Consider the following 24,309-nt stretch of genomic DNA (forward strand, 5'->3'; position numbering starts at 1 on the left):
ATCCAAGCGTGAATAAACGAAGGTAATGGCAGACGATAAATAACGATTTAAAGTGAGAAGAACTATTAATAGGTGATGTGGGATCCATTGAGCCTTTATAAAGGAGCGGGGTTGGAAGAAAATGGGTCAAAAGCTGGACTCGCCTTGCTCGATAGGAAGGAACGATCATTTATTCAAAATTAAGTTCAAGAAGCAAAAAACGGACTTTTTGAAAAAATCCGTCCAGCATAAAGGAATTAAGGAGTGGAACGATCTACTTGATGACCTTAAGATCTTCCCCGCAAATACTAAAATTTGTAATTGCAAGTGTTCATCGATTCTTGGTTGACGTCATTGTGATATATTGAGGAGAGTTGGAAATTGAGTTATTTGGTTGAAACTTTATTTGTTAACTGAATGATGAATTGAAGTATACCGGGAATATCCACGGGGATAACTTTACGGTGTCACCCGCAATGCACAATCCGTGAAATTATCATCATGGCTATTCCCAGTATACTTTAATTAGTCAAGAGCGAACGCCTCTTCGTGTTCAAAGTTCGGGCTTGCTCTCCGGCTGTGGCGCTGTGCGCACGATCTGGGCTGCTTTTGGCATCATATGCCCAGCATACCACCTTGTCCGGTATAAGTAGTCCTAAAATTTCCACTGAGGAGAACGACGCCTCGGTGGCTTAACTTGCAGGAGCACTCGACCGGAAATCGGGGAATCGGGGTTCGAATTCCGGTCAAGGCGAATGGTTTTTTTCTCCGTGGATTTGTCGCGTTAACTGCATGATATTCGAATTAACGTACTTTTTTATACTAGATGTGTATTTAATGCCTCTCTACTTCGTTCTACGATAGGTTGACTTTTCATTCATTTATTTAAATCACCAGGCAATAACCTATTTGTAGCTATATGTAATGAATAAAAAAATCGCGGGCTCACCCAGCATAAGGAGCACACGCTCTCATGAATGGTGGTCCCTCCCTTAAAGCTTCTTCCGCCGTTTCGGGGTAGTTGAGGCTTGCTACTCGCCGCTTGCGGCACAGCTCGTACTGCGACTTCACCTGAAGGAAGGATAAGAGAAAAACACGAATTAGTCATACCCCTGAAGGATAGCCGAAAACTATCATGGATTGGAGGTTGATGGTAATGGAATAATTGATACTATTGCGCGCCGCGGCGCTACCGAGAATGATCAGGGATGCCGACTTACAAAAAATATTTGGGGGGCCCAAACCGGGGATCTTGCCCCGGGAAATTTTATAAGTAGTGGGTTTTAAGTTTTTTAATCATCTAGTTATATGATCAACTTTTGCCGGCCTCGGTGGCGGCGGGGTAACGTTCTCGCCAACCAAACAAGAGGTCGCGGGTTCGAGTCCCGCCTGGGTAGGTTTCCCCGGTCCAGGGCATGGTCGTTTGTGTACGTTTACTTCTTACATTTGTTGAACACCCCGGTGTAAAATGGCCAATAAGAGCTGTATCCGGTTGGTTTGAGAATTGAATTGAAAAACATTAGCACCCTGATAACTCGAATCTCGATATCTGGACACTACGGAGAAAATCAACAAGCCTTGACACATTTTTTCCTCACACCCATAACGAATTTTTGAGGGGGCTCGGCCCCCCTAAGGCCCCATGGAGTCGGCGCCACTGACAATGATAACCAGTCCACGCCCCGGTACCGACGCCCTATCTGCAGAAAAATTAATATCGTGATCCTCCAAGAATAGACTCTCAGACAGTGGCGGATACAGAAGGGGGCGCCCCCCCTTTGCGCGGCGCCCACATTGCCGAACATTGCAAAATCACAACTGAAACTATTTTTTATATCATAAGATGGCATCGTCTTTTATACGTGTACAATAAGTTTACATAAAACTTTCTTAAAAATATAATTTATTACTTTTTGAAAGTAATTTTGTTAAATATTTGATATGCAATTTCAAATAGAAGCGATTTTAAAATGAATATTTTAAAATTTTGCAATGACCGCCGTGAATTGGACTCTACAGAGCAGTTAGAAATTTTTAAAAATTATTCGAAGTCAGGACAGTACTCTTATAAATGAATATCTCTAAACATCCTTTTCCCCTATTCTGGCGTCCGTTTTAAATTCATCAAGTAATTAGGTAACAATAATAAGATAAACAGATCATAATTTGCGCCTGAAGATGACGATAATTCATCGAAACCCGGGTCGCGCTCTGTAAAAAAGAAGTGGTATAAGTAATTGTGTAATATCTAAGAAAACTTATTTCTCAAACTTTGCATGTGACGTGATTATTTTTTTATTACGATAAAAGTAAAGGTAGCTCAAGATAGCTTTTGCGCCGCCCCTTGAGTTTTTTTTTCCGTATCCACCACTGCTCTCAGAGCTATGACACTTGAGTACTCAAGATGGAATCGTAAATGAAAAGAAAATCTTCGTTTTATTCCAGCATTTTATTTTCAGGTACAAATAGTTTCGACGAAGCGGCGTCATCATTAGGGTTACTGATGACTCCACTGCGTCGAAACTAGTAACATCTGAAAATAATGGTGGAAAATAACAAAAATTTTCTTTTGATTTATGACAAAATGAACTTCCACATGATTGAGACTAATACGATAGAGATTATCAATATGGAATCTTGGTTTTTCACTTCTTTGTTCTTGGAACTTAAAGATTAATAGTCGGTGACCAATTCGCGCCGCAAAGACCATCGGCTTGGACGATTGCTCCTTTCTAAGACATAATAATTACGAATGCTGCTCTCGTATAACTTATGAACCTTTTTAAGTACTTTAGGAGCATCCAAGTGCTTATTAGAGGTGCCTCCGAAATTTCGACAATTTTTAGCCATTAGGCTGTCCACCTATTGCCACTGGGATATATCATAGAACCTCCATCTACTATTACTATGATACTTTTCTTTCTATAATTTCAAATTTATTTCAGAAAAAAATATGGCGAGCCTTTTTTTTTTTTACTAATACACATTAATCTTGTACCCTCCATCACAAACATATCATGCTTATACGCTACTGGGTTATTTAATTGGATTGAAATATTATAACCACACGATAATGAAGACATAAGAAACATAAAGAAAACAGCGATAAAAATGGAGACGTCCAATAAAAGGCGGTAGTCAATCATATGCGAGAGAACTCGTACACCTCGTATGAGGTGAACTAGTAATCACTCGCGTATTATTTTGCATCTATCCACACATTGTAGTGTTTATTAATATAAAACCTAAGGAAGGGAGAAGAGGGTAGATTTTATGGTGAGGGAGGTAAAAATGCCAAACTGTGAATCGCGGGTTCGATAACACTATGGGTAATATATTCAGACCCGTCATTGTAATTTGCTACTTGCTTTAACCTTCGATGTTGAAGGCCTACGGAGGATGTCATCGTGTGCATGGAAATAAGATGAAATAGCTCGACACATGGAGGTGGAAAATACTAGAGATGAAAGGATGGAAAGGTACACAACCGAAATTTTTTAGGACTTAGGTGTAAAAGGAAGGTACACGTGAGTATGCGAAGCTGATATGAAAAGAGATTGGAGCAGGTTTTTAGGGTGGATAATATGATCACGACGATATCCTAGTGGGTAAACGAGACAGGGATGGGGATGAAACAGGATTTACTAACAAGGGTGAGAGAGGGATGATCTTTCTAGAACGAAAAAAAAAATTCGCGCAGGACATATCCTTGAGGAACGGCTAAATCTTCAATGCTCCATTAAAACTTTCGTGGGTGGTCGTCATGGTAATCAAAAACGTTTGGCCCCGTCAATATTTGGGTGGCCCCAACGTTTCCCGACCGATACTGGACGCCTTTTCAAGGGAATCTAGTGAGGTAGGAATTCTTCTTCGCATCCATGTAAGTTCTACATTTGGCAGAAGGGGAGGATGTTGGGAAGAGGTGTCTGTCGACAGTTTGGATTCTGTTTTTCATAATGGGGAACTTGCATGAATTTTTTTTATTTCATTGGCGGACAGAAAATTATTTTCTGAATACAACAAAGAAAACCGCATGTAAATCTGAGTTTTCCTTCGCGAGATATTTAATGATAAATATAACGAATTTTAAAGCGCGGGAAAAACTCCCTCACCCCCCAAGCCACTGCCGACGAAGCCTCGATGACGTCAAAGGTGCCTAAACACCGCGCGAAGCTATTGTTGTGATTACAGAAAAATCTTCTCGGGATTGCGCGCGGGTTAGATTATTTAAGAGCGCCGACGTTTCGGGTACCGACTCGCTACCCATTCTCACGGCTACTCATTCTCATTTGCATTTTCTCATTTGAGTAGCCGTGAGAATGGGTAGCGAGTCGGTACCCGAAACGTCGGCGCTCTTAAATAATCTAACCCGCGCGCAATCCCGAGAAGATTTTTCTGTAGTTATTCGCCGGGAAAGTGTAAAATCATACATATTGTTGTGATTGTTTGTAATAGTTGCCAGCAGTTGTGAGAGCTTCGTTTGTTAGACGTGTTGATTATTTTATATTTAAAGATAAATATCCGACGAAAGAGGCTTGGAAGCCCTCGTATTTTGCATTATTTATAATATTAATATCTGAGTAAGGGCATAAAATATAAAACTGGAGAAGTTAAACCAAAAATTTGATAATACCTAAATAACATCGTTGTAGGAGTCTGAGCCAGGGCCATTGGAAGGGGGATACGTTAATTGTAAGTTGATGTTATCGACGGCATATCATTCATTTAAGTATGTAATTAGAACGATTTTGATGTTTACTAATGTCCGCTTAGCTTTTATATACAATAGCTTCATCCGTTTATTCGTAGGTACCGGAGAATTCGTCGTTTAGGACTGTCTGCCCCAATGAAAAAATTGTATAAACCTGTTTCAAAATTTTATACAATTTATACAATTACCATGGTAATTGTATAAATTGTATAAAATTTTGAAACAGGTTTATACAATTTTTTCATAGGGGTGTGGTTGTATTATGGGGTGAATTCCAGTCAATGCAACTTTTGCTCGCTGATTGGAGACATCTAGGAACATTTTTGTGCCAAAATAGTGTTATTTTCAACGTGACATCTCCCGTTAAGCTACTGCAAAGAATCACAGTGCCAGTGGTTGTAATGACCAAAGTTTGACAAGGTTGAAAAATATCGGCCAAGAGTTATCAGTGTTCCAACGTGATTGAATTGTAAAAAGTGCTATTACGCTATCGATAAATGTCTAACAGTAGTGTAAAAATTGTCAGTGGCGTGCTAATCTCCGTTGTTCACCGTAGATATGACATTTCACGATCACGCTCATATCACGCTATTGAAATAAAAACTGTGTGTGAAGTTTGTTATTCCATTATTTCAACGAATAGTAGTGAGAAGTGTCACCTGTGTCACTTGTGTGGGCTAATTTAAGGGTTTAAATCAGTGAATAAATAGTTGTATTCATCATAACGAGTTCTGCTATTGTAAGTTGTACGTGATGAATATAAGAATGTGATAGTGACACCCAGTTTTTGATAAGAGTATTTGCCTATTTCCCACTATATTTTTATTATATGCTATATTTTAGTATATGCTAGTATATTGTTTATGGATTTACCTATATTATTGAAATAGGTAGTAGCTTGTGTGTGTGTTGGCAGCGGAACCGATTCGCGATCTCACATGTGGATTGTGTGCAGACTGTTTTTCTGTGAATTCGTACCGTAGGACGGATAGGACTACCTTCTCCGTTAATCCGGCGTTGCCAAATTCAACAGCACAGCTTACTCTAATGTCAACAGCACAGCTTACGATCGTTATCCTCCAGTATTACAAGTTTCTTTTACAACTCGATTTGCCGCCGACGTATAGCAATAATTTGTCATTTCAAATTCCATGAGTGTCGTGGCATCAATTTTTGGTGTCCTAAAAAAAGGCTGGTGTCCTAACACCCCATGCCACACGCCTTTTAGGCGGCTTGCGGGGTATTATGTGGACGTAGATGAATTTCAGGTGTACTATTCGAACGAGTGGCAACGTTATCATCCATTTTTCTGGTAATCAAAACACACGAAGTGAAACGCTTGTACTTCATCCCGATGCCGCATTATTAATATCCCAAGTAATAATCTAGGCACAATAGCAATAGGAAAACTTTCCCAAGAATAACAGAACAAAATAAAGTGACGATGAGCAGCTAAATACTCCCTCAAAACAAATTTTACACCATGCGCTCAGCGTATTTCCCTACTCCCTACGGTTGTTTAGGCACCTATGACGTCACGCCTGGCCTCGGCAACGCTCGGGTGTCTTCGCGCAGTGGTCGGCTCAGAGAAATTTTTCTCGATTTTAAATGCAATTTTTTTATTTCTTTTGATGTTGAATGGAGAAACTGAAGGTATTTTTGCGAGCTAATGTATCCATTTGACTTATAAAATAGTTTTTAGAGCAATCTACGACCCATGCAAGTTCCTCATTGACTCCTTCCGCAATAGGCTAATTTTGAGGCTTTTATCCCCATTAAAATGGTCTTTGTCCTTCTTTTGTATTTATATTGCTTCTTTCATCACTCATTGGTTATCGTCCATCAGAATATATCTTATTCGGAAAATACACAATACTAAAAATTAACTAAGGGTCGAGAAATTAAAGATATTGATGCATTATTAAGGAGAACAGTTTTTCCCGTCTACTTCAATTACGAGATAGAAGGGCAAAAGGCCCTGCCCCGGAAATTTCGACAATTTTTAGCCATTAGGCTGTCCACCTATTGCCACTGGGAGATATCATAGAACCTCCATCTACTATTACTATGACACTTTTCTTTCTATAATTTCAAATTTATTTCAGAAAAAAATATGGCGGGCCTTTTTTTACTAATAAACATTAATCTTGTACCCTCCATCACGAACATATCATGTATATACGCTACTGGGTTATTTAATTGGATTGAAATATCAGAACCACACGATAATGAAGACATAAGAAACAACAGTGTCGTGAAAGGGTATTGATAGGAAAAAATATCAGTGAGGCGCCTAACAGAGAAATAATTCTCTGCCACGACATGCGTTAGTGAGCGGACACGACCGATTTCAGAATCCTCACGCTCATATGCTAAGGCAGAGATGCGAGGATTTCGAAGAGAACCTTGGCTTAGGACGGCCCCGAAACCTCAACCTTGGGAGAGCGAATTAAAATAGATAGCGGGCGTTTGAGAAGTGGGCTCTACGAAGAATGGGGAAAATTTCGGGGAGAAAGAAAGACGAGTTTGGGTACCAGGCTTTGCGAAGATGGTGGAGAAATATGCTTACGTTTAAATAAGTAATTATAATAATAACATGTCTTTATTCGGGCGAGCTTGAGACTAAGAAGTACCCTCTTCCACCTAACGTCAATGCAAACATATTTAAAAACGGCAGATAAACGTTTACAATGCAAAAGATGTACAATATACAAGTTAAAATTACACGTAAGTACCAGAGAGGGAATGCACTTCAAAGTAGTGCGCTCTTGGGGCACCGACTTTGAACGAGTGTGGGGGGAGACTAGTGAATCGGAACAATTTTAATTTTTGCAAAAACATTCAATTTAGAGAGATAAAAAAGTTGAAAGAAAAAATTGATTGCGTGGAAATTTTTACATATTGCATGCTTGACAGCTCAAAAAGTTGGTCATTTTAGGAATGAAAATCGCATAACTTTGGTGTGAAATGCCTAATGAATGATACATAAGATAATACTTCCTCACAAAAAAGGCCAAATATTGTATTCGAGTTCGTTCGGAAAGATCATTTCTATGAACACACAGACTGTATGCAAGGGCGTACCCAGGGCGTGGGGGGGGGGGGGCGTAAACGAGGGCGTAGGTGACAAGTCTTGGTTGTTCAAGTTATAGGTAAGATTTAAGCATGGAAAAGGTTAATGAAACCAATATTTTAAGGAAACTGTAACAGCTCTTTATTAGTTTTTAAACTCATTTGCTTGAAAAAATATTATTTTCCTTAAGGATACTTGTGATTTTTGCCTCTGGGGGGCAGCTGCCCCCTCCTGCCCCTCGCTGGATACGCCTGTGACTGTACGTTCAAATTATATCAAGTCTGCGCCCTCTCAGCTGCCCGTAATTTTCGCTGTCCACCGTGAGCTCAGGCATGTGTTGGGATTCCTCTTGACGATGAATATAGGATCATGACTTATTACTTTCATTGACCGGAAACACACGACACCATTAAAATAGTACCCTTTATTTTTGACCGTGCTCCCCGTGTAACGAACCGTTATTGATCCAAGCACTCGGTTAAGGATCCAATGTACGAAACGGTCATATTTCGGCCAACAGCCCCTAAATTTGATACAACATAACGGCATTATCTTCCCCTGCCTACTTACCAGGAGATGAACGCAGTATGTGCAGATCAATCCAATGATGATAGTGCCGATGATCCCGAGGATGTACCCTGAATGCATGAAGGCGAGGGGCATTGCCAAAATTCCTGTCCCCAGACTGCCCTTCAACAAATGGAAAAGAGTCTCCATGTTCCTGTGAAAGGTAAAAAGAATGGGCGCATTTGTAAATGATTTAATCTTCGTTCGGTGCATAGCAATGCAAAGACATCGAAAACTGCTTCGATCCCAGGCAATAAATATGACGGCATGAGCAATTTACACGTCATTCGATCAACTGAATATTAGCTAAATCATAAAAACTTTCACGATGCTGCTTCTATGTTATGGATACAGAGATTCAAGTAGCTTTTTTCCGCTGATCATTAAATAATATGCTCAAAAAATGAACATTTTTGTGCATTAATGTCGTTCTACGCTTAGTTTAATAATAATGATAATAATAATAATATTAATTGTTCTTGGACAAATGTCCATTAAGAACATAAGATGAATATTACATACAAAAGTGATTACAAAATAAACTAGTTCAAAATATATAAAATATTTCCGAATGGAATTCAGCACAACTAACAAATCAGGGCATAGAAATGAAATCTTGAAGTTTACTCAATCAATCATAGCAAGAAAACCTAAGTATGCACATATACCCATCACAACATTTAGGGTAGAACATGAGATAATAATTAAATAACTAAATAAGTAGAACATGAATAATGATAAATCATTTACTCCAACAAATATGGCATTCGATTTCAAACAGACCTGAGGTTAATGGTATAAAACATTAATTATGAATAGTTGAAATCTCAATGACGAACAAATAACTGCACACTTAACAAGTTTGAAAACCAGTAAATATACTTTCCAATAGCATGGACATAAATTTTTAAACATGCTAATGGTAATGCAACTGCGATATATTATGTATTTCACATTATTCAAGAGTTTGCAGGTGTTTTTTTTTTAGCACAACCACTTAGTTTGCCTTTTAAAATAAAATGTTCCGTATACTTTGTACCTTTTTCCTTTAATAATTACATGATTGATAATTAACGCTATATTTAATTATTAAAATATAAAAAAAGCATAACTTAGCGACACACAAGAACTATCGCGCTTTAAAATCAACTCACAGATAGAAAGTCAATAAAGTCAACTAACGACTAGAAACCTACAGCAAGGGCGTAACCAGAATCAGAACTAGGGGGAGAGGGGGCAAGCCATGGTTGTTCAAGTTGTGGGTAAGATTTAAGCATGAAAAAGGCGAGTGAAATCAACATTTTAAGGTAACTGTAACAGCTCTATATATTAGTTTTTTTTAATTATTCGCTTAAAAAAATATAAAATTTTCCTTAAAGACATTTGCGATTTTTGCTTCTGGGGTGGGGGGGGGGGGGGAAGCTGCCCCTCGCTGGGTACGCCCATGAAAACTTTCTATATTACTCAAATACCATCAATTATATGGAAAGGGCGTACCCAGGATCATAACTAGGGGGGGGAAGCCATGATCTAGGGGGAAGGGGGGCAGGTCATTGTCTAGGGGGGGGGGGGGGGCAAGCCATGGGATTTATGAGATTATTTCCTTGAAAAAATAGTTTTATTTTAGTTGCATATCTTATACTAAGTAATACATATAATTTCTTGTTTGTTTAAAGAAAATTTGTTGAATGCTTTCATTTCAATTCAGTACTGATTTTGCTTAAAGAATTTTGCAATTTTTGCCTCTAGGGGGGGAGAGGGGCAGCTCCCCCCACCCTACCCCTCGCAGGGTACGCCCATGTTATATGGCACATCCCATAATATTGCACGATAATATTGAACAGCTAGGGGCCGCTTTAGGATTGAATACCAGAGGAGGGAGGATTCCATGGGTGGTAAATTCACTCACGTGGTGGGATGGTCCACAATCCGGTTTTCGTGTGGATTGTATTCGCCGTTGGCGGCAGTCTCATCAGCGGCCATCTTCTCCTTCCTGGAGGCTGCTGATTCCACCGTGAAGATGGGCGCGCTGCTAGGGTTCGGCGACGCTGAGCCATTCATGTCGCCTTCCGGCTTCTCAACCGACAGGCTCCCGTTCGAAGTAGGCCTGGAAATTCAATCAGACATATAAGCCACGTATAAAATCATTTTAGGCTTGATTTTGTGGAATTCGGTTATATCCATGATAAAAACACAAATAGTAAATACCGAGAGAGTGTTGGTTGGATTACCTTGATAATGACACAAAGTGTCGAAACCATGGTCGGTCGTTAAGTGTTGAATTAAATAGTGTGGAATTTACTATTTTTGTTTTTATCATGGAAGCCACGTTAAAATAAAACATTGATCGTATGGGAAACGATTAACGAATAGAAACCTACAGCAAGGGCGTACCCAGGATCAAAAATAGGGGGGGAATGGTTGTTCAAGTTGGGCAAGCCATGGTTGTTCAAGTTGTAGGTAAGATTTAAGCATGGAAAAGGTGAATGAAATCAACATTTTAAGGAAACTGTAATAGCTCTTTAGGCGGGTACTGGGCAACTGCGCGTCTTCCGCACCACATGCTCAGGTCATTTCTGACCGTAAGTTGTTACTTTAACGTTAGTGGCAGTCTTATTAACTACACTACTTCAATTGTTTCTACCGCCAAGTTAGCACTGCGGTTTGACAGCCAGAAAATTCGACGAATTGCTTAACAACATTGATTTTTCTTGTCCTTGATGCTGTCCTTGATTGTCTTGTTCTTGACGCTGATGAAAGAGAATTTTAACGTTAATGAAGCTGCTCTGCGTGAAACATTACGTCCCTAGGGCGTACCCAGGATAAAAACTAGGGGGGGGGGGGCAAGCCATGGTTGTTCAAGTTGTAGGTAAGATTTAATCATGGAAAAGGTGAATGAAATCAACATTTTAAGGAAAGGAAACTGTAACAGCCCTTTATTAGTTTTTAATTTCTTTTTCTTGAAAAAATATCATCTTCCTTAAAGACATTTGCGATTTTTGCTTCTAGGGGGGAGGGGGGGCGGCTGCCCCCTCCTGCCATAGGTCCTAGCTGTTGGTTATGTTTTTTTTTTTGGGTTTGCTCCGCGTACTTATTCGGGGAAACAAACCGAAAAAAACATCACCAACAGCTACAATGACCCACGAAAGCTTCAACCAAGAAAAAGGCCCTTGATACAAGTTTAGAGCCGATAGTAATTATAGCAATAAATGATTATATATTTTCCCAGTGAATTGAATTTAAAAACGTTTCTCGGGCTTTACAGAGGTTGACGCTTTGTAAAAGCGTAGAAATTTCTATAAAAGACTTGCATTCCATCATCACAGTCTCCCTTCTCTATAGTATAACTACAAATCTTCTTAAATCTCCCATCATTGCAAGCATAACCTTTCGGCTTCTCAACCGACAAGCTCCCGTTCGGAGTAGGCCAGGAAATTCAATAAGACTTGGAAGCCACATTTAAATAAAATATTGATCGTTGGGGAACGGATTAACGAATATAAACCTATGGCTTAAACAAAGATGTCCTAGATTCCACTTTAGAGCTAACAATTATAGCAATATATGTTTATAGATTTTCCCAATGAAGTGTTTCTGAGACTTTACAGAAATTTGTTTATTGTAAAAGCGTCTGCGTTTTGAAATATGACTCGTATTTCAACATCAGAATGTGTTTTCTCTGCTTTGTAGTGTAACTAAAAATCATCTTAAATCTCTCGCCGTAGCTAGCATAGTTACAAATCTGCTATTGAACGAGGAAACAACGAAAAATTAAATGGGGACATCATAATATTATTAAGAATTATTGAAATGGAGTTGAGACAAACCATTTCACGGGTTATAAAATTAAGTTTATACTATATTATCAAAAGAAAAAGAAGTAACCATTTGCCAACCCCGCCTAAAACAATTAGGAATGAATCTAAAATCATTCACAAAATCATTCCATTAAGGTCATGGTTCGTTGGTAAGGGATGACACAGAAGTCTCTCAAGTTTCAGGCCGTATTTTTACTTAATCGCAAAGACCATTTCATCGGGACTAGCTTCCTGGAAAAATAACTTTTTCCGAGCCACCAAAATATATCGGTCTCCCTCAGAAATACATGCAGGGAGATCGAGCGATAAATGATTAGTATAGTTTGTTAGTTGACATGGGTTTACAATGAGTTTTACCAAAGTCGGAAATGGGACCGATAGTCAACGTCAGAGTTAAAGAATTAGATGAATTAACAGCAAAAAAGAAGTATTTGGGTAGTTGATTTTCAATCGGGCTCTTTGAAAAATTCCACAAAGATATAGGCAACGATTTTTGCTTTCAGTACAATTATCAATGGAATTAACAATTGAAGTATCGTGAGAGGAGTTATTTTGCTGAAGAAAGAAGCTTGGGCAAGCTAGCAGCCAATTTTTCAATGATGCTTAGTGTCGTTATAGTCAAGTAGTTCAATAGTTCAGTAATATAGTAAATCATTGCAATTGCGGTTGGGCAAGTAAAAAAATGGGAAACATTAACTTTAACATTAACTTTAACATTAACCGATAGATGAGGGAAGAAGCCTGACACCGGACTTAGGGGAAAAATTCAAGTATCATCTTACTCAGGTGAAGAAGATATGAGTGAATAGTTATTCCTCTATCGATGAAGTCTTCATACAGAAGTAAAAATCAACCACAATAAACCTAAATTTGGTATCTATATACTAATGAAACATTTAGAACCCTCATTATCAGGGCCATTTTATGACCTTTGAATACGTTAATTCAGTGTTATGGCGTGAAATATTACATGATTTATCATTTTTTAAACCGAAATATTAGGTAATACGGTTGAAAATTCATCACTTGATTTTTGAAGAACCTCGGCTTGGATTTAATAGCGTACATTAGAAAATTTTAAATGATTTATTTGTGGATGGATAAAATAAAATACAAACCTATATCAAATTAAAAGATTTTTAGTGAATTATAAGTTGAATAAATGTGGGAAAACAAGAACAAAAAATTGTGTAAGCCATTACCTGGATTCTTTGGTTCCTGAGTAGGGAGGAGTTGAACTGTCCATGTTTGCTAGATAACCTCCGTTGACTATAATTGTCCGGGAAGCATCAACATGTAAATGAAAAAAAAATATTCATTAATATGACGTCTCATTAATTATGAACATTAATTAAATAGAAACACCTAAATAAAATAAAAAGTTTACACCAGGTACAATTAAAAAAAATGGATTCTTACTTCGGTGCAAATGACAATGAATTCCTTTACTCACTTATATGGATAATCACTATTGCAACTCAAGCATAAAATTGGAAAAAAAATTGTCAATTGGAATAAATAGCATGATGTGTAAGAAAGAGATCGAAAAAGGAACAGATTCACATCGTCGAAGCTACTCTCAAAATATTGGAGCTTTTCTCGCCGAGAAGTATCATTCAAAGTATTTAAAAAATCTTTGAAATGGGCACAAAATTCGAAAATTCACTTTTTCCGTCAGAAATTATATTTTTGAGAAGCAGTTTTCAAAATTGTATTTCAATTAATTTCAAAACATTGATCCATCAAATACATGTACATTTTTAATAATATAGCCAGGCAATGAGTACGTTTATTGGCGTATTGGCACATTAGATTCAAATACAATGCATGCGCGATTACGTATGCATAAATTCAAACCAGCAAAAAACCATCTCAATTTATATCAAACCATTTTCCGTTTCCCAAATAGCTATGATATGATCGAACTATATAGGTACCCACATTTTTAAGGGGAGGAGATGAGCTGAGTTTTATTTATACTAACAATAAGTTATTTATTATAATAACTTTCCTGAGGGGAGGATTCCGCTTAAAATTGGAAGTGGCGCTACTTTCGTCACGCTACTTTTACCCACCCACCCACCATTTCTTGTTCTTTTAATCCTGTGTTTGAGGAAATTCTTAGCGCCGAACGCACTTAAACAACGTCTTATCTAGATATCAAGGTATTTTTTATTTGACACAACAGACATTTTTAGAAGGACCAAAAAAATAAGAAAAAGATTGGAAGCATTACACTCGAGCACTCGATATACTGCGCTTTCTCCATTGTCTTCGCTCACCTGTGTAGCTTGCTTCCCATTGCCTGATTACTAAAGATACTGTATAAACTTGGACTCTAATGCAGTTTTTAAAAAAATCCGCTGGGATATGATTGCTGAGTCTTAGATATGGATTTGGCAAGTCTGAATATGCGATTAAAAACAGTTTACCGCAACTGCTTGGTTGCTAGCGTGTCATTGGCCAAGGCAGTAGGATATTTGACGGAGAAAAAATGTCATGTGTTTTCATTCAGTCCCTTTTTAGATACTGACCTGCGAACATCAACGTTAGAAGGCTTTCGGCATTGTATGACAAGCTCTAGAAAAAAATGAGGGCATTCCCAGCACTAAAAATTGTACTGCGAGTTGCTCTCTAAGTATTCAACTTAAAAATAAAATTTTATTGGTGAGTCTCATTTCCTTCATAAAAATTTATGGTGTTAAAAAGTTAGCATTGACAAATTTTTCACGAGTTTTTACAGAAAGATTTTGACTGAATGTTTTTTATGATAGAAAATTTATAAAAATTGTTTCCTAAAGTTCAGTTACTGCTGAACACACTGTTTATTAAATTATTCTAATATATTTTAAAATATCTTCGAAATTATACTTTATACAAACCACGTTTTTGATCAAAATTTGCTCGGCCGCCCTTTTAGAAATGGCTGCCAAAAAAAAGTATGACTTGTAAATTTTTTTGATAGCGTTTTGTGATTGTCTACTTGTAGGCAACAAATGATTTCAAAAAATCATGAAAATTAAAAATGTCGAGCGACAAATTTTATCCAAATTGGGCGATTGGAAATGGAATGACCAGGAGTGAAACAAACCGGCCTCGTGAGCGGTGCGAGTCTCCTTTGAATATTTGAGCCTTAAAAAAAAGCTGGCGATAAATTTGGCAGGGCATCATAGTTGCCCAAGCTGTCCATTGTCGCAAATCCGCTTTGTCATCGAGTCGGCTGTATTTCAAATCCAGAATTCCGCGATCAGGATGCGACCCTAAGGTCAAGACTGAGCGCTCATGACTATTCAATAAACGCTCGATAACCTGACCACCTTATAGGTTCATGCCGAAATATACGAGCATTAATACGATCGCATGGACTAAAAAAATCACCTCACGCTGTTACCATGGTGCCTACGCCACAAAAAAAACCGTGCTTACACAATAAGATCACGAGAAACATAGGAATCCACGAGTAACTTTAATGGATAGTGAAGTGAAAATGATGATTCCGGAACGAAAACAAAGTAATAACTCTGAGTGCTGAGCATAAAAGCGTTAGAGTTAGAATAATCTCAAAGTAAAAAATAGGAATTCATAGTTTAAATTTTAGCTCGTTGAGAAATTTTTAAGGATTTACTCTGTGATGCCAGAGCGGTTTATCATCTGAATACGCGCACTAAGAAGTGTATTTTATCTGATGCTTGAAGAATCGGGAAATATTTAGAGCTTGGCACTACTTTACATGACCATAAGAATTGAGTATTAAGAAGTCTATTTAATTGTATATTTTAAGACGTGGATGGTGAACTAATTAGAACTGCATATAACGGGGTTAAGTACAAGTATAGAGTAAGTATACATACTTACTCTATGGTACAAGATACAAAAAGGTAGTAATGAAAGTATCAACCAGCTTCGTTGTTTATTAAATTAAATGGTTGATTTATAAGTTTTGAAAATGATTATCTTATATTCTTACTTGTTTAAAATAAGTATCGAACCGATCCCTTGATTTCTTGTTGATGATGTTACAAATGCATCATTAGCTTTGAATAGCCGTTCGGACGTGAACATCTCATATTCATACTAACGCTCCGCACGATAATTGATACAGCACAAGTTCAAGAATACTTGCCATGAAGATTATCTTCCAACTATCACCTGATACTGAGCCAGCATCCAAGTACAAAAGTGCTTCTGTTATCACACTTTCTCTCCTCCTTTATTTCGTAATCAGATGCAGTGGCACCAGGGAAACTTTTTATCGTTCTAAACACGACTTGATCCACAGAAATTCAAATCATCAGCTACTTTTATGGTTATTTCGTTAAAAATTTTATGAATACTGCAAGAAAAATTTTGCACGCCACGAATATTCTACGTATTTTCGCTCAAATATATCAAGCGTTCAGACTTCAATCGGTGTAAACACATCTCTCCAGTGCGAAATAACTCATTTTTTAATGTTCCATGCAACTTTATTATTCCTACCCCAGGTTTCAACTACTAGATAATATCCTGATAATGACTTTCTAGTAGTTGAGACCTAGCAGTGGCGTAACTATGGGGGGAGGATAAGGGGATGGATCCCCCTCAAAACCTCAAATAAATTTAAAAATAATTTTAAACTATTATCTAGTATTGTCAGGCAATAACGACATCTGCTTAAAGTTAAATTTAAAGTGCCAAATATATGACTATATGTATAAGTATGTCCTTTTTCAAAAATTTTCCCGGACCCCGTTGCTTGGGGTCACCACCCCAGGCCACCCCTTCCCTCCCAGAGCCTATCCCAAGTTACGATGCTGAAACCTAGGGTAGGTTAACCTCGATAATGACTATCTATTGGTTGAAATCCAGGGCAGGAATAATAAAGTTATGAGGAACATTAAATAGTGAATTCTTTCGCCTTTATTTAACTCACCAAAACTGCGCATTTCAGTGGAAAAAAACTCATAATTTAGCCATAAAATCAACTGAATATATCTTGGTAGTCACATCTATAGTAACTGGATGTAATTGGCTGATTGGCATTAAGACCAGACGATATACTATTCGGCCGCGATACAAATGCCCATCACGATTCCACTTAAAAGGCGTATTTCGTTCCTGGTCCCTTTCCAAACTCTCCAAAATGAACCCCTGAAAGGTAACACGAAATTCCGTTGAGCCACTTCCGGACCATTTTTTTCTCCGCCGGTGCCAAGTCAGTTTCGCCCTCGTAAAAAAAATATGGGTCACTTTTCCCCACGCGACTCGACTGACAAGGGCCAGATCAACATCGAACACCGCGCACATAACCAGAGACATTGAGCGAAAAAATAAAACCGAATTCGTGGTAGGACCCGTTGACCTTGGACACGGCACTTTATGAAAGAATAAACTGAAAGATTATCTTTATCGTTTTACTTATTTCTAAAAAGGGTATTTTGTGTCCTTTGAAAAATTAACTTCCATTCACTTCTCTTATTTGTTCTCAACCATTCTCTACAATTATCGAAGTTGAAATAAACTCATTTCATAGTTTTATGGATTCAGAATTCTCGCGTCCCCCATATTTTTCCCGCATAAGATAAATATTTCAAAATAATACCATAGGAAGGAAGTGATTCATGCACAAATAGCACACGATTGAATTAATGGTTTCACGTCGTTGTTGAGTTAACTCTGAGAATCAGTTTAATATGTTATGGTTCATAAACGCATAAACAAGCAAATCGATTTAAGAAACTCAATTGTGATTAATAACGAAAGAAAAAAATGAAAAAATTCGATGCACTGCACAATAGAATATTTTTCGCGATATCTTCAGCAACAAAACGAATGAAAAATTACGACCAAATATAATTTTTCAAAAGTGTGAACATCTCTGAAAATGAATACATCGTTTCTTTAAAAAATCGTTTCTTTTATACTTTAATGAGTCCATATCGAAATTATTCTCCACGAAGTTACTAGATGAAGTGCATCATTCTATAAGTTTCATACGCACGGATATATTCGGGTATATAACTGTGAATCACTAGGTCACCCTAATACGGCTTCCCACAGTTGATCAAAGTAAACTGATTCCAATACCTTGCAAAAAAGGAAGGTCTTGGAGTAGGAGAAAAAAGGATAAACGTCTATAGAAATAAATGAATTTAAATAACATGCACCCTTTTCCCTTTAACAAAAACCCTTTTCTTTAGTCCACTTATTGGCCCATATCGAAAAATTCACCACGAATTTACAAGATGAAGTGGATCATTCGATAGGTATCATACGCATAAAATAACTCTGCTATAATGAACTGTGAATCCCTAGGTCACCGTAATACGGGTTTCCACAGTTGATTATAGTTAACCCATTCCAACACCTAGAGAAAAAAGAAGGGTTTTTACTATATCTAGGAGTAGAAGAGGGGGAAAGAACCCTTTCAAGAATGGAGAATCTCCTCCCACTGCCCTGCATTCATGCATTTACGCTCACGATCATTTCGACGTCAGCCAATTCGTTTTCCTTCCACTTAGAACAAACTTTCAGTTCTCCTTCCCCGCCAGAGTCTGCGGACAAACGACTACCGCTCAAGAGGATCTAAATATAGAGAGGCGAGAGCATGTAAAGGGTTCTCAGTGGATGCGCATTTATTTTTTTTACTCCTGCCTGTAAGGTTGTCGACCGGGAAATGGCGAACAGGGGATGCGACTGTTTCTGCACCCCCCTCCGTTCCGCCTACCCCAACCACCGCCTCCATCCTTGTTTACAGTCGTCACCACCCACAGCGCTGTACCACAGCTGACCGAATGCGTCAGTGGCCTCCAAGCATCAAGGGTAACGGAGAGATTTTAATTCTTGGATAGCATATGGTGAGCAATGGGATGTTGAGTTGGTGGTTTCCGGAGATACTTAGTGGAATTTCAGAGCATTTTTTATGAGTAAAATTAAAACTTTGTTTTTCCACAGAATTTTTATTAAAAAACGAGCATGGTTTAGATGGTCAACGCCATCTTCTGGTCGTCGACAGTTAACTTCATCATATCCGGAAGATTATGTTAAGCGTTGAAACCATGGTCGCGTTTCAATAAAAATTCTGTGGAAAAACGAAGTTTAAATCCAAAATGGGATATTCATTTTCGTAACTAGCATTGGCATTAAGCGGATCCATCACTGCATATATAGACCAATATGTCTGTTTTTCGTCAGTTCTAACTCCATACAAATGCAAATTAAATACGACGGAGGAGAAGGGATAGTAGCAAATTAATTCAATGTATTCGGATAAGAATAATAAAAAAATCAATAGCTTGAAGCTTAATAAAAAAAGAACTGATATTTCCCGGTAATATACTACTTTTTTAAAGATCGTGGAGGATAAGTAATGTGATTAATTAAATTACGATAACTTATCAACCATTTATCAGCGATAAAGAGAGCAGCAATTGGCTTAATATGAATAAGTATGGCGTATATAAACTGATTACTATACTCCTATAGCAAATAGCTAAGAACTAGAAACATCTTGCAAAAAATACATTGGCAAACTTGTTCAATGGTTTAATGGAGCGAGAAACGTAATCTACGTCAGGAAAAAAAGGGGTTTAGCCCAGTGACACAGTTTCTTAAGACATATTGTTCGAGGTGGTGAATCAGTGAGGAAAATGTGGGAATGGGAGGACCCAGTAAAGATTCCCGTAGTGTTAGAATTGAAGGCACTTGTTAAGACGTCTTGCACATGCATTAGGAGGGAATATGAGGTTTGCTCCTGACTTTGATCACCGGCGTTCTTCTACTAACACCAGATAAGAAAGCTTTATATGCAAAAATTTAGCACTGCCCTCAAAGAACTTAAGCAAGGTTTCATGGATTAGCAATAAAGTTATTTGAGAAATAGGATACTTTGAATTAATGAAAAAGGATTTTTGAGATTTTCTCCTAGTATACAAGGTCATAAGGGCTTAAGAGGTTAATGAAGCCGTTTTTAAAAGAATAAAATACAATGGACTGAAATCCTCTGATATTCGGCACAATAAAAAGCAGAACTAACTACCGCAGAAATAATTTTCAAATAAAAATGTCGCTTTCTGCGACGGATAAGCTATCGCGAAAACAAACCTATGCCCGTCTACTTCGACCTCACTCCATATAACTTTAGTATCAACTTCACTCCCACGCATAGGCATATGACTTCCGCCACTCGTATACGGTTGCAAAGGTCGTTGACCACATAGGCCATGTGTCACGCTGGAAATGACAAGACTCAGATGTCATCAGTGGATGCATACGACACATTCCATTCTAAGAGAATTATAAAAATCCTCAGTCAGGAATAAACCGTCGTCGCATAAGTCCGAAATGAATGCTGTAAGTCAGCGAGTACTGAAATTATGTTTACCTTAGCACGGAGGCATTTTATTAGGGGTGATCAGGATAGAAAAAATAGATCTGGCGAAGAAGAAGAAGGACTGCTAGTCAAAACCGTGCTTTTCGGTGGGTCATATAGTCAGTCATTCTTTTATGAACTTTTTGTCGCGCTCAGTACCCATGCATTAATCTACTTAAAGACGGTAAGGAAAAAGAAATATTTAGCCCATTAACTAAGAGGGTTGACGAAAATAACATCAAAAATTGATTTGCAACAGACAAAAAACGTTTTCTCACGATAATTCAGTGTAGCAACAGGGATACCATTGCCAAATAAAAGATAAGGGAAAACACTTTCCTGACTTGACCGCGTTAGATTTATCTATTTCCATCAATAATTTATTTATCGTAGTTATAATAAACTGGAGCTCACGGTAAGTCATTTAAAAATAAGTAACTTTTAAACAGATTATTTTTAATCACTCTTAAGCTTTTTTTTTAATATCCGGCTTAAAAATGAAAATAACTGCACGCGCACCACAGCGCAAAAGTTTTGTCTCACTCAGTGAACTGTGTCGTCACTTACTTTTAGCACTCATGCAAATATTCACTCAATAGATGTGATGCTATGAGAATAAAAACAAGAACTAGGTTCAGCACCGTGACCACAACTATGTGCACGTTCACCCACCTCACAAGGGGGCACACCACTGGCGCGTGACACCCAAAAGCAACCTGACCTGAAAACTCCTGCGCTCGGAACGTCTTTATCCGACGACGGGGTCGCCAAGCCGACTCGGACGGGGTGGAACGAAGGACACAGTGGATCGGGTTGGAGTTGGTGGCTGGAGTGTTGGCTTCCCACCCGACGTGCTCGGGTTCAAATCCCGGCAGTGGCTGAGAATTTTCAGAGACTGCCCGATCCCTGCTTGAATGTTATGTGGAGGACATTTCAAGCGCAACACTACGTCCGTCGGATGGGACGTTAAGCCGTGGTCCCCAAGGCGCCATTCGTTAAGAGCAGGCTAATGCCAACGCCGGGTTTCTCTCCACCCTTCATTCCATACCCTTCCCTCATGGCGCAAATGACCTCAGCTGTCGGTCGCCTCCTCCAAATACCATACCATACGAAGGACACAGCGAAACACATAGGGAAGTAGGGGCTTCTCTTTCCCCGGGCGACTACCTACCAACACTCACGACGGACGATGATCCTCTGCGAAGCGATATTCGCGCGACGAAGCGGAGGAAGAAGAAGAAAGTTCGTAGAGGCTCCAAGAAGAAGACGATCGGCCCGATATCTTCGACGTAAACGAGGTGTTCTCTTTCTTTTCCGGTCGCCAACAACAGCGCTAAAGAGTTGGAATATTCTCACGCTGTTGATAGACTTTTATATACAGGGGAAAAAAGCGTGGAAGAACGCTCTATGGCAACTTGTTGAGTCCCAATCGCACACTCGTCAAAGACTCACAAAGATTTCCGACTCGAATCGGGTGCTGTGCTGTGCTTCCGCGGTTCCCGCCAAACACTATCTGCAAATGTCGCATCCGGTGCCGGGCGCGAAAAAAGGAACCCCCCCTCGGAGCTCTGAGGAGATATGCACTCACAAAAAAGTACAGCGGGCGACCGCTTCGACGTAGGACCGCGTTGACGGGCAACGGAGAGCGAGCGCGCCTTCCACTTATATAGCCTCTCGCCTTCCCAACCCTTCCCCGCCCCACTCCCTTTGCCGCCTCCTCCAGAATTCCCCACTCCAAGGGGGTCTTCCTCCGGCGTGATATCGCCCACCCCCGCACCGAACACTCACTGTCTCGATCACAAGCGCATCCCCTCCCCTCCCTCAGGCGACGTTCAGATACTCATCTACGAGTTCCTAGAGCTTCCCGCGCCAACAGATGGACTCCGGAGATAGTTGTTTTTTCAGCTATAGAGTTCGGGAAGGGAGTGAATAAAATAATGACAAAATAAAAGGGTTCTCAATCCAAAATCAATCGTTACGGAAACAAAAACATTCAGAGAATTTTCTCATATTTTATACCTACCCCCATCGATATTTAACGTGCGATATCATACCATATTTTCTTTCCATGCACTGAATGAGTTCGTTTGTTAATGCTTTTTTGACATGTTGCTCTAATCCGTCAACACAATCTAGCAACGGTGAGATCGTCCCTCCTTGAATTGTACCACGTTTTGTGGATTGAAGCTTTCCAATGTATCGCGAAACAGAAAATAGTTTCCAAAGACCGTATATAGTCTCCAACTTTACCGCCATTGGAGATTTTCTGTTACACGATCGAGGCCGACGAGCTCACCTGTTCTATAATGTATCGTTTAAGATAGAAAATTTCCGTGTGGGCAAAACTCCATTAAAAACACTTGAAAAGAACTTACATGTTTATGCAGAGGCAATTTTCTAAAAATAACATAAAAAATTCTTAATACTTTGGGAGCATGGTGGCGGTGTTTGTAAAACACTCGGCTACTGACTGAAGGGTGTCAGGATCAAAGCCGTGGTGAAACCACTGGAATCCCCAGGCTAAATTATTGTGGAGCGAGGTGGCCTAGGGAACGTAGGATCGAAAGTAAGACACTCTCACGCCCTCAGTTAAGTCTACGGTGAGCTTTACCCTGACCTATCCAATTCAACCATGGAATTGAAGCCTCGAGTGAGCGATGGACATTACTTTTTCAAGTGAAGTTTCACTAAAATATTGTTGGCGACGGAAATATCAAGAGAACAGCTCGTAACGACTCGTGAAAAGCATCAGAGTTAGCGCTTGTCAGCTTCTTTTTTCTGCACCGCTACTGGTACCTTACCCTTCCCTGAGTTGTGGGGAAGATGAAGGCAAAAAGACCTAATCGCAAATCAACCCGTGGTTAGTCAGTCAACAGGCATTTCCTTTCCTTTTCATTTCTAATGATGTGGGCTCCCCACATTGCTTCACCCTTCCCGCCCTCTGAGATAAAGGAAATTATCATAATCGCCCTAGTGACGAGCGAAATGATTCGGTGGGAATCGAAGCAGTCCGCTCGCTTAAGGACTTTCATATCTCTCTGTGAATACATGCGGCACTGCAGCGGTCCCCTCTACCTTGAGCGAAAGCCCGCGTCTCCAAGGAGGAGACGTCTCCCAAGCGCTTGGGGATTTTCCTCCATCCTCCCACTCCTCCTTGAGATTGCTTCCAATTAGTCAACGCCGCCGACAGCCATCACTTTCTCCTTCCTCAGAGCGTCCTCACACAAAAACTCATTCAGTTCAGCAATCTTCCCCCCATCGTCCAACTATGCATCGATTAGTTTCAGTGGCGGATGCAGAGGGAGGCAAGGGGGGGCTGTAAATCTATTTATTTAATGTATTTTTATATCAGATCACACAAGTTAAAATTTGGCTATTTGCCAGGTGGTGACAGTAAATATGTAATGGAAATGGAATAAATGAAAATACACCACCAAAATAACAATGGATCAGTGAAATCGAAAATTAAAAAAAAGCAATGAAGTTAGTTTTCGAAGATAAATTTTTTACACCTCTTCTTGAAAATTTTTACGTTTCTAGGATAGGGCTGAAACAATCCTGTAGGGAGTCTTTCCCAATCATTAATCGACCTGTTGAGATATGATAACCTCTTTACATTAGTCCTTTGTGGCCAGCATTTTATCTTGTATTGGTGATCTTTCCTACTTATATACCTAGGGTTTTCAGTCATACCTAGTAGTTGCCCCCATGCCTTTTAACCCGCAAGTGGGCGGAGGAGTGCGCAAAGCCTATTTATTTTTCTTCTCCGTGCTAGAGAGTCCTCCAGAGAGAGAGATTCCAGTACTTGAGG

General features: G+C 39.1%; 1 protein-coding gene across 5 annotated transcripts in view; it reads right to left on the reverse strand.

Annotated features, from left to right (window-relative positions):
• The window catches only part of LOC124158705 (proton-coupled amino acid transporter-like protein CG1139), a 192,468-nt gene that overhangs the window by 19,779 nt on the left and 148,380 nt on the right, over positions 1-24,309 (reverse strand). For 3 of the 5 annotated variants that reach the window (XM_046533947.1, XM_046533944.1, XM_046533946.1), the window contains 4 exons: positions 13,351-13,417; positions 10,240-10,437; positions 8,334-8,484; positions 929-1,050 (listed from right to left, as the gene is read on the reverse strand). In XM_046533947.1, the coding sequence (XP_046389903.1) occupies positions 929-1,050; positions 8,334-8,484; positions 10,240-10,437; positions 13,351-13,394 (515 nt within the window). In that variant the 5' untranslated portion in view covers positions 13,395-13,417. Of the gene's footprint in view, positions 1-928; positions 1,051-8,333; positions 8,485-10,239; positions 10,438-13,350; positions 13,418-21,669; positions 22,121-24,309 lie in introns of those variants that run through there. The other 2 variants (XM_046533943.1, XM_046533945.1) reach the window with 2 other exon arrangements.

The sequence above is a fragment of the Ischnura elegans genome, chromosome 5 (assembly GCF_921293095.1).
Source record: "Ischnura elegans chromosome 5, ioIscEleg1.1, whole genome shotgun sequence".
In the NCBI taxonomy this organism is placed as follows: domain Eukaryota; kingdom Metazoa; phylum Arthropoda; class Insecta; order Odonata; family Coenagrionidae; genus Ischnura; species Ischnura elegans.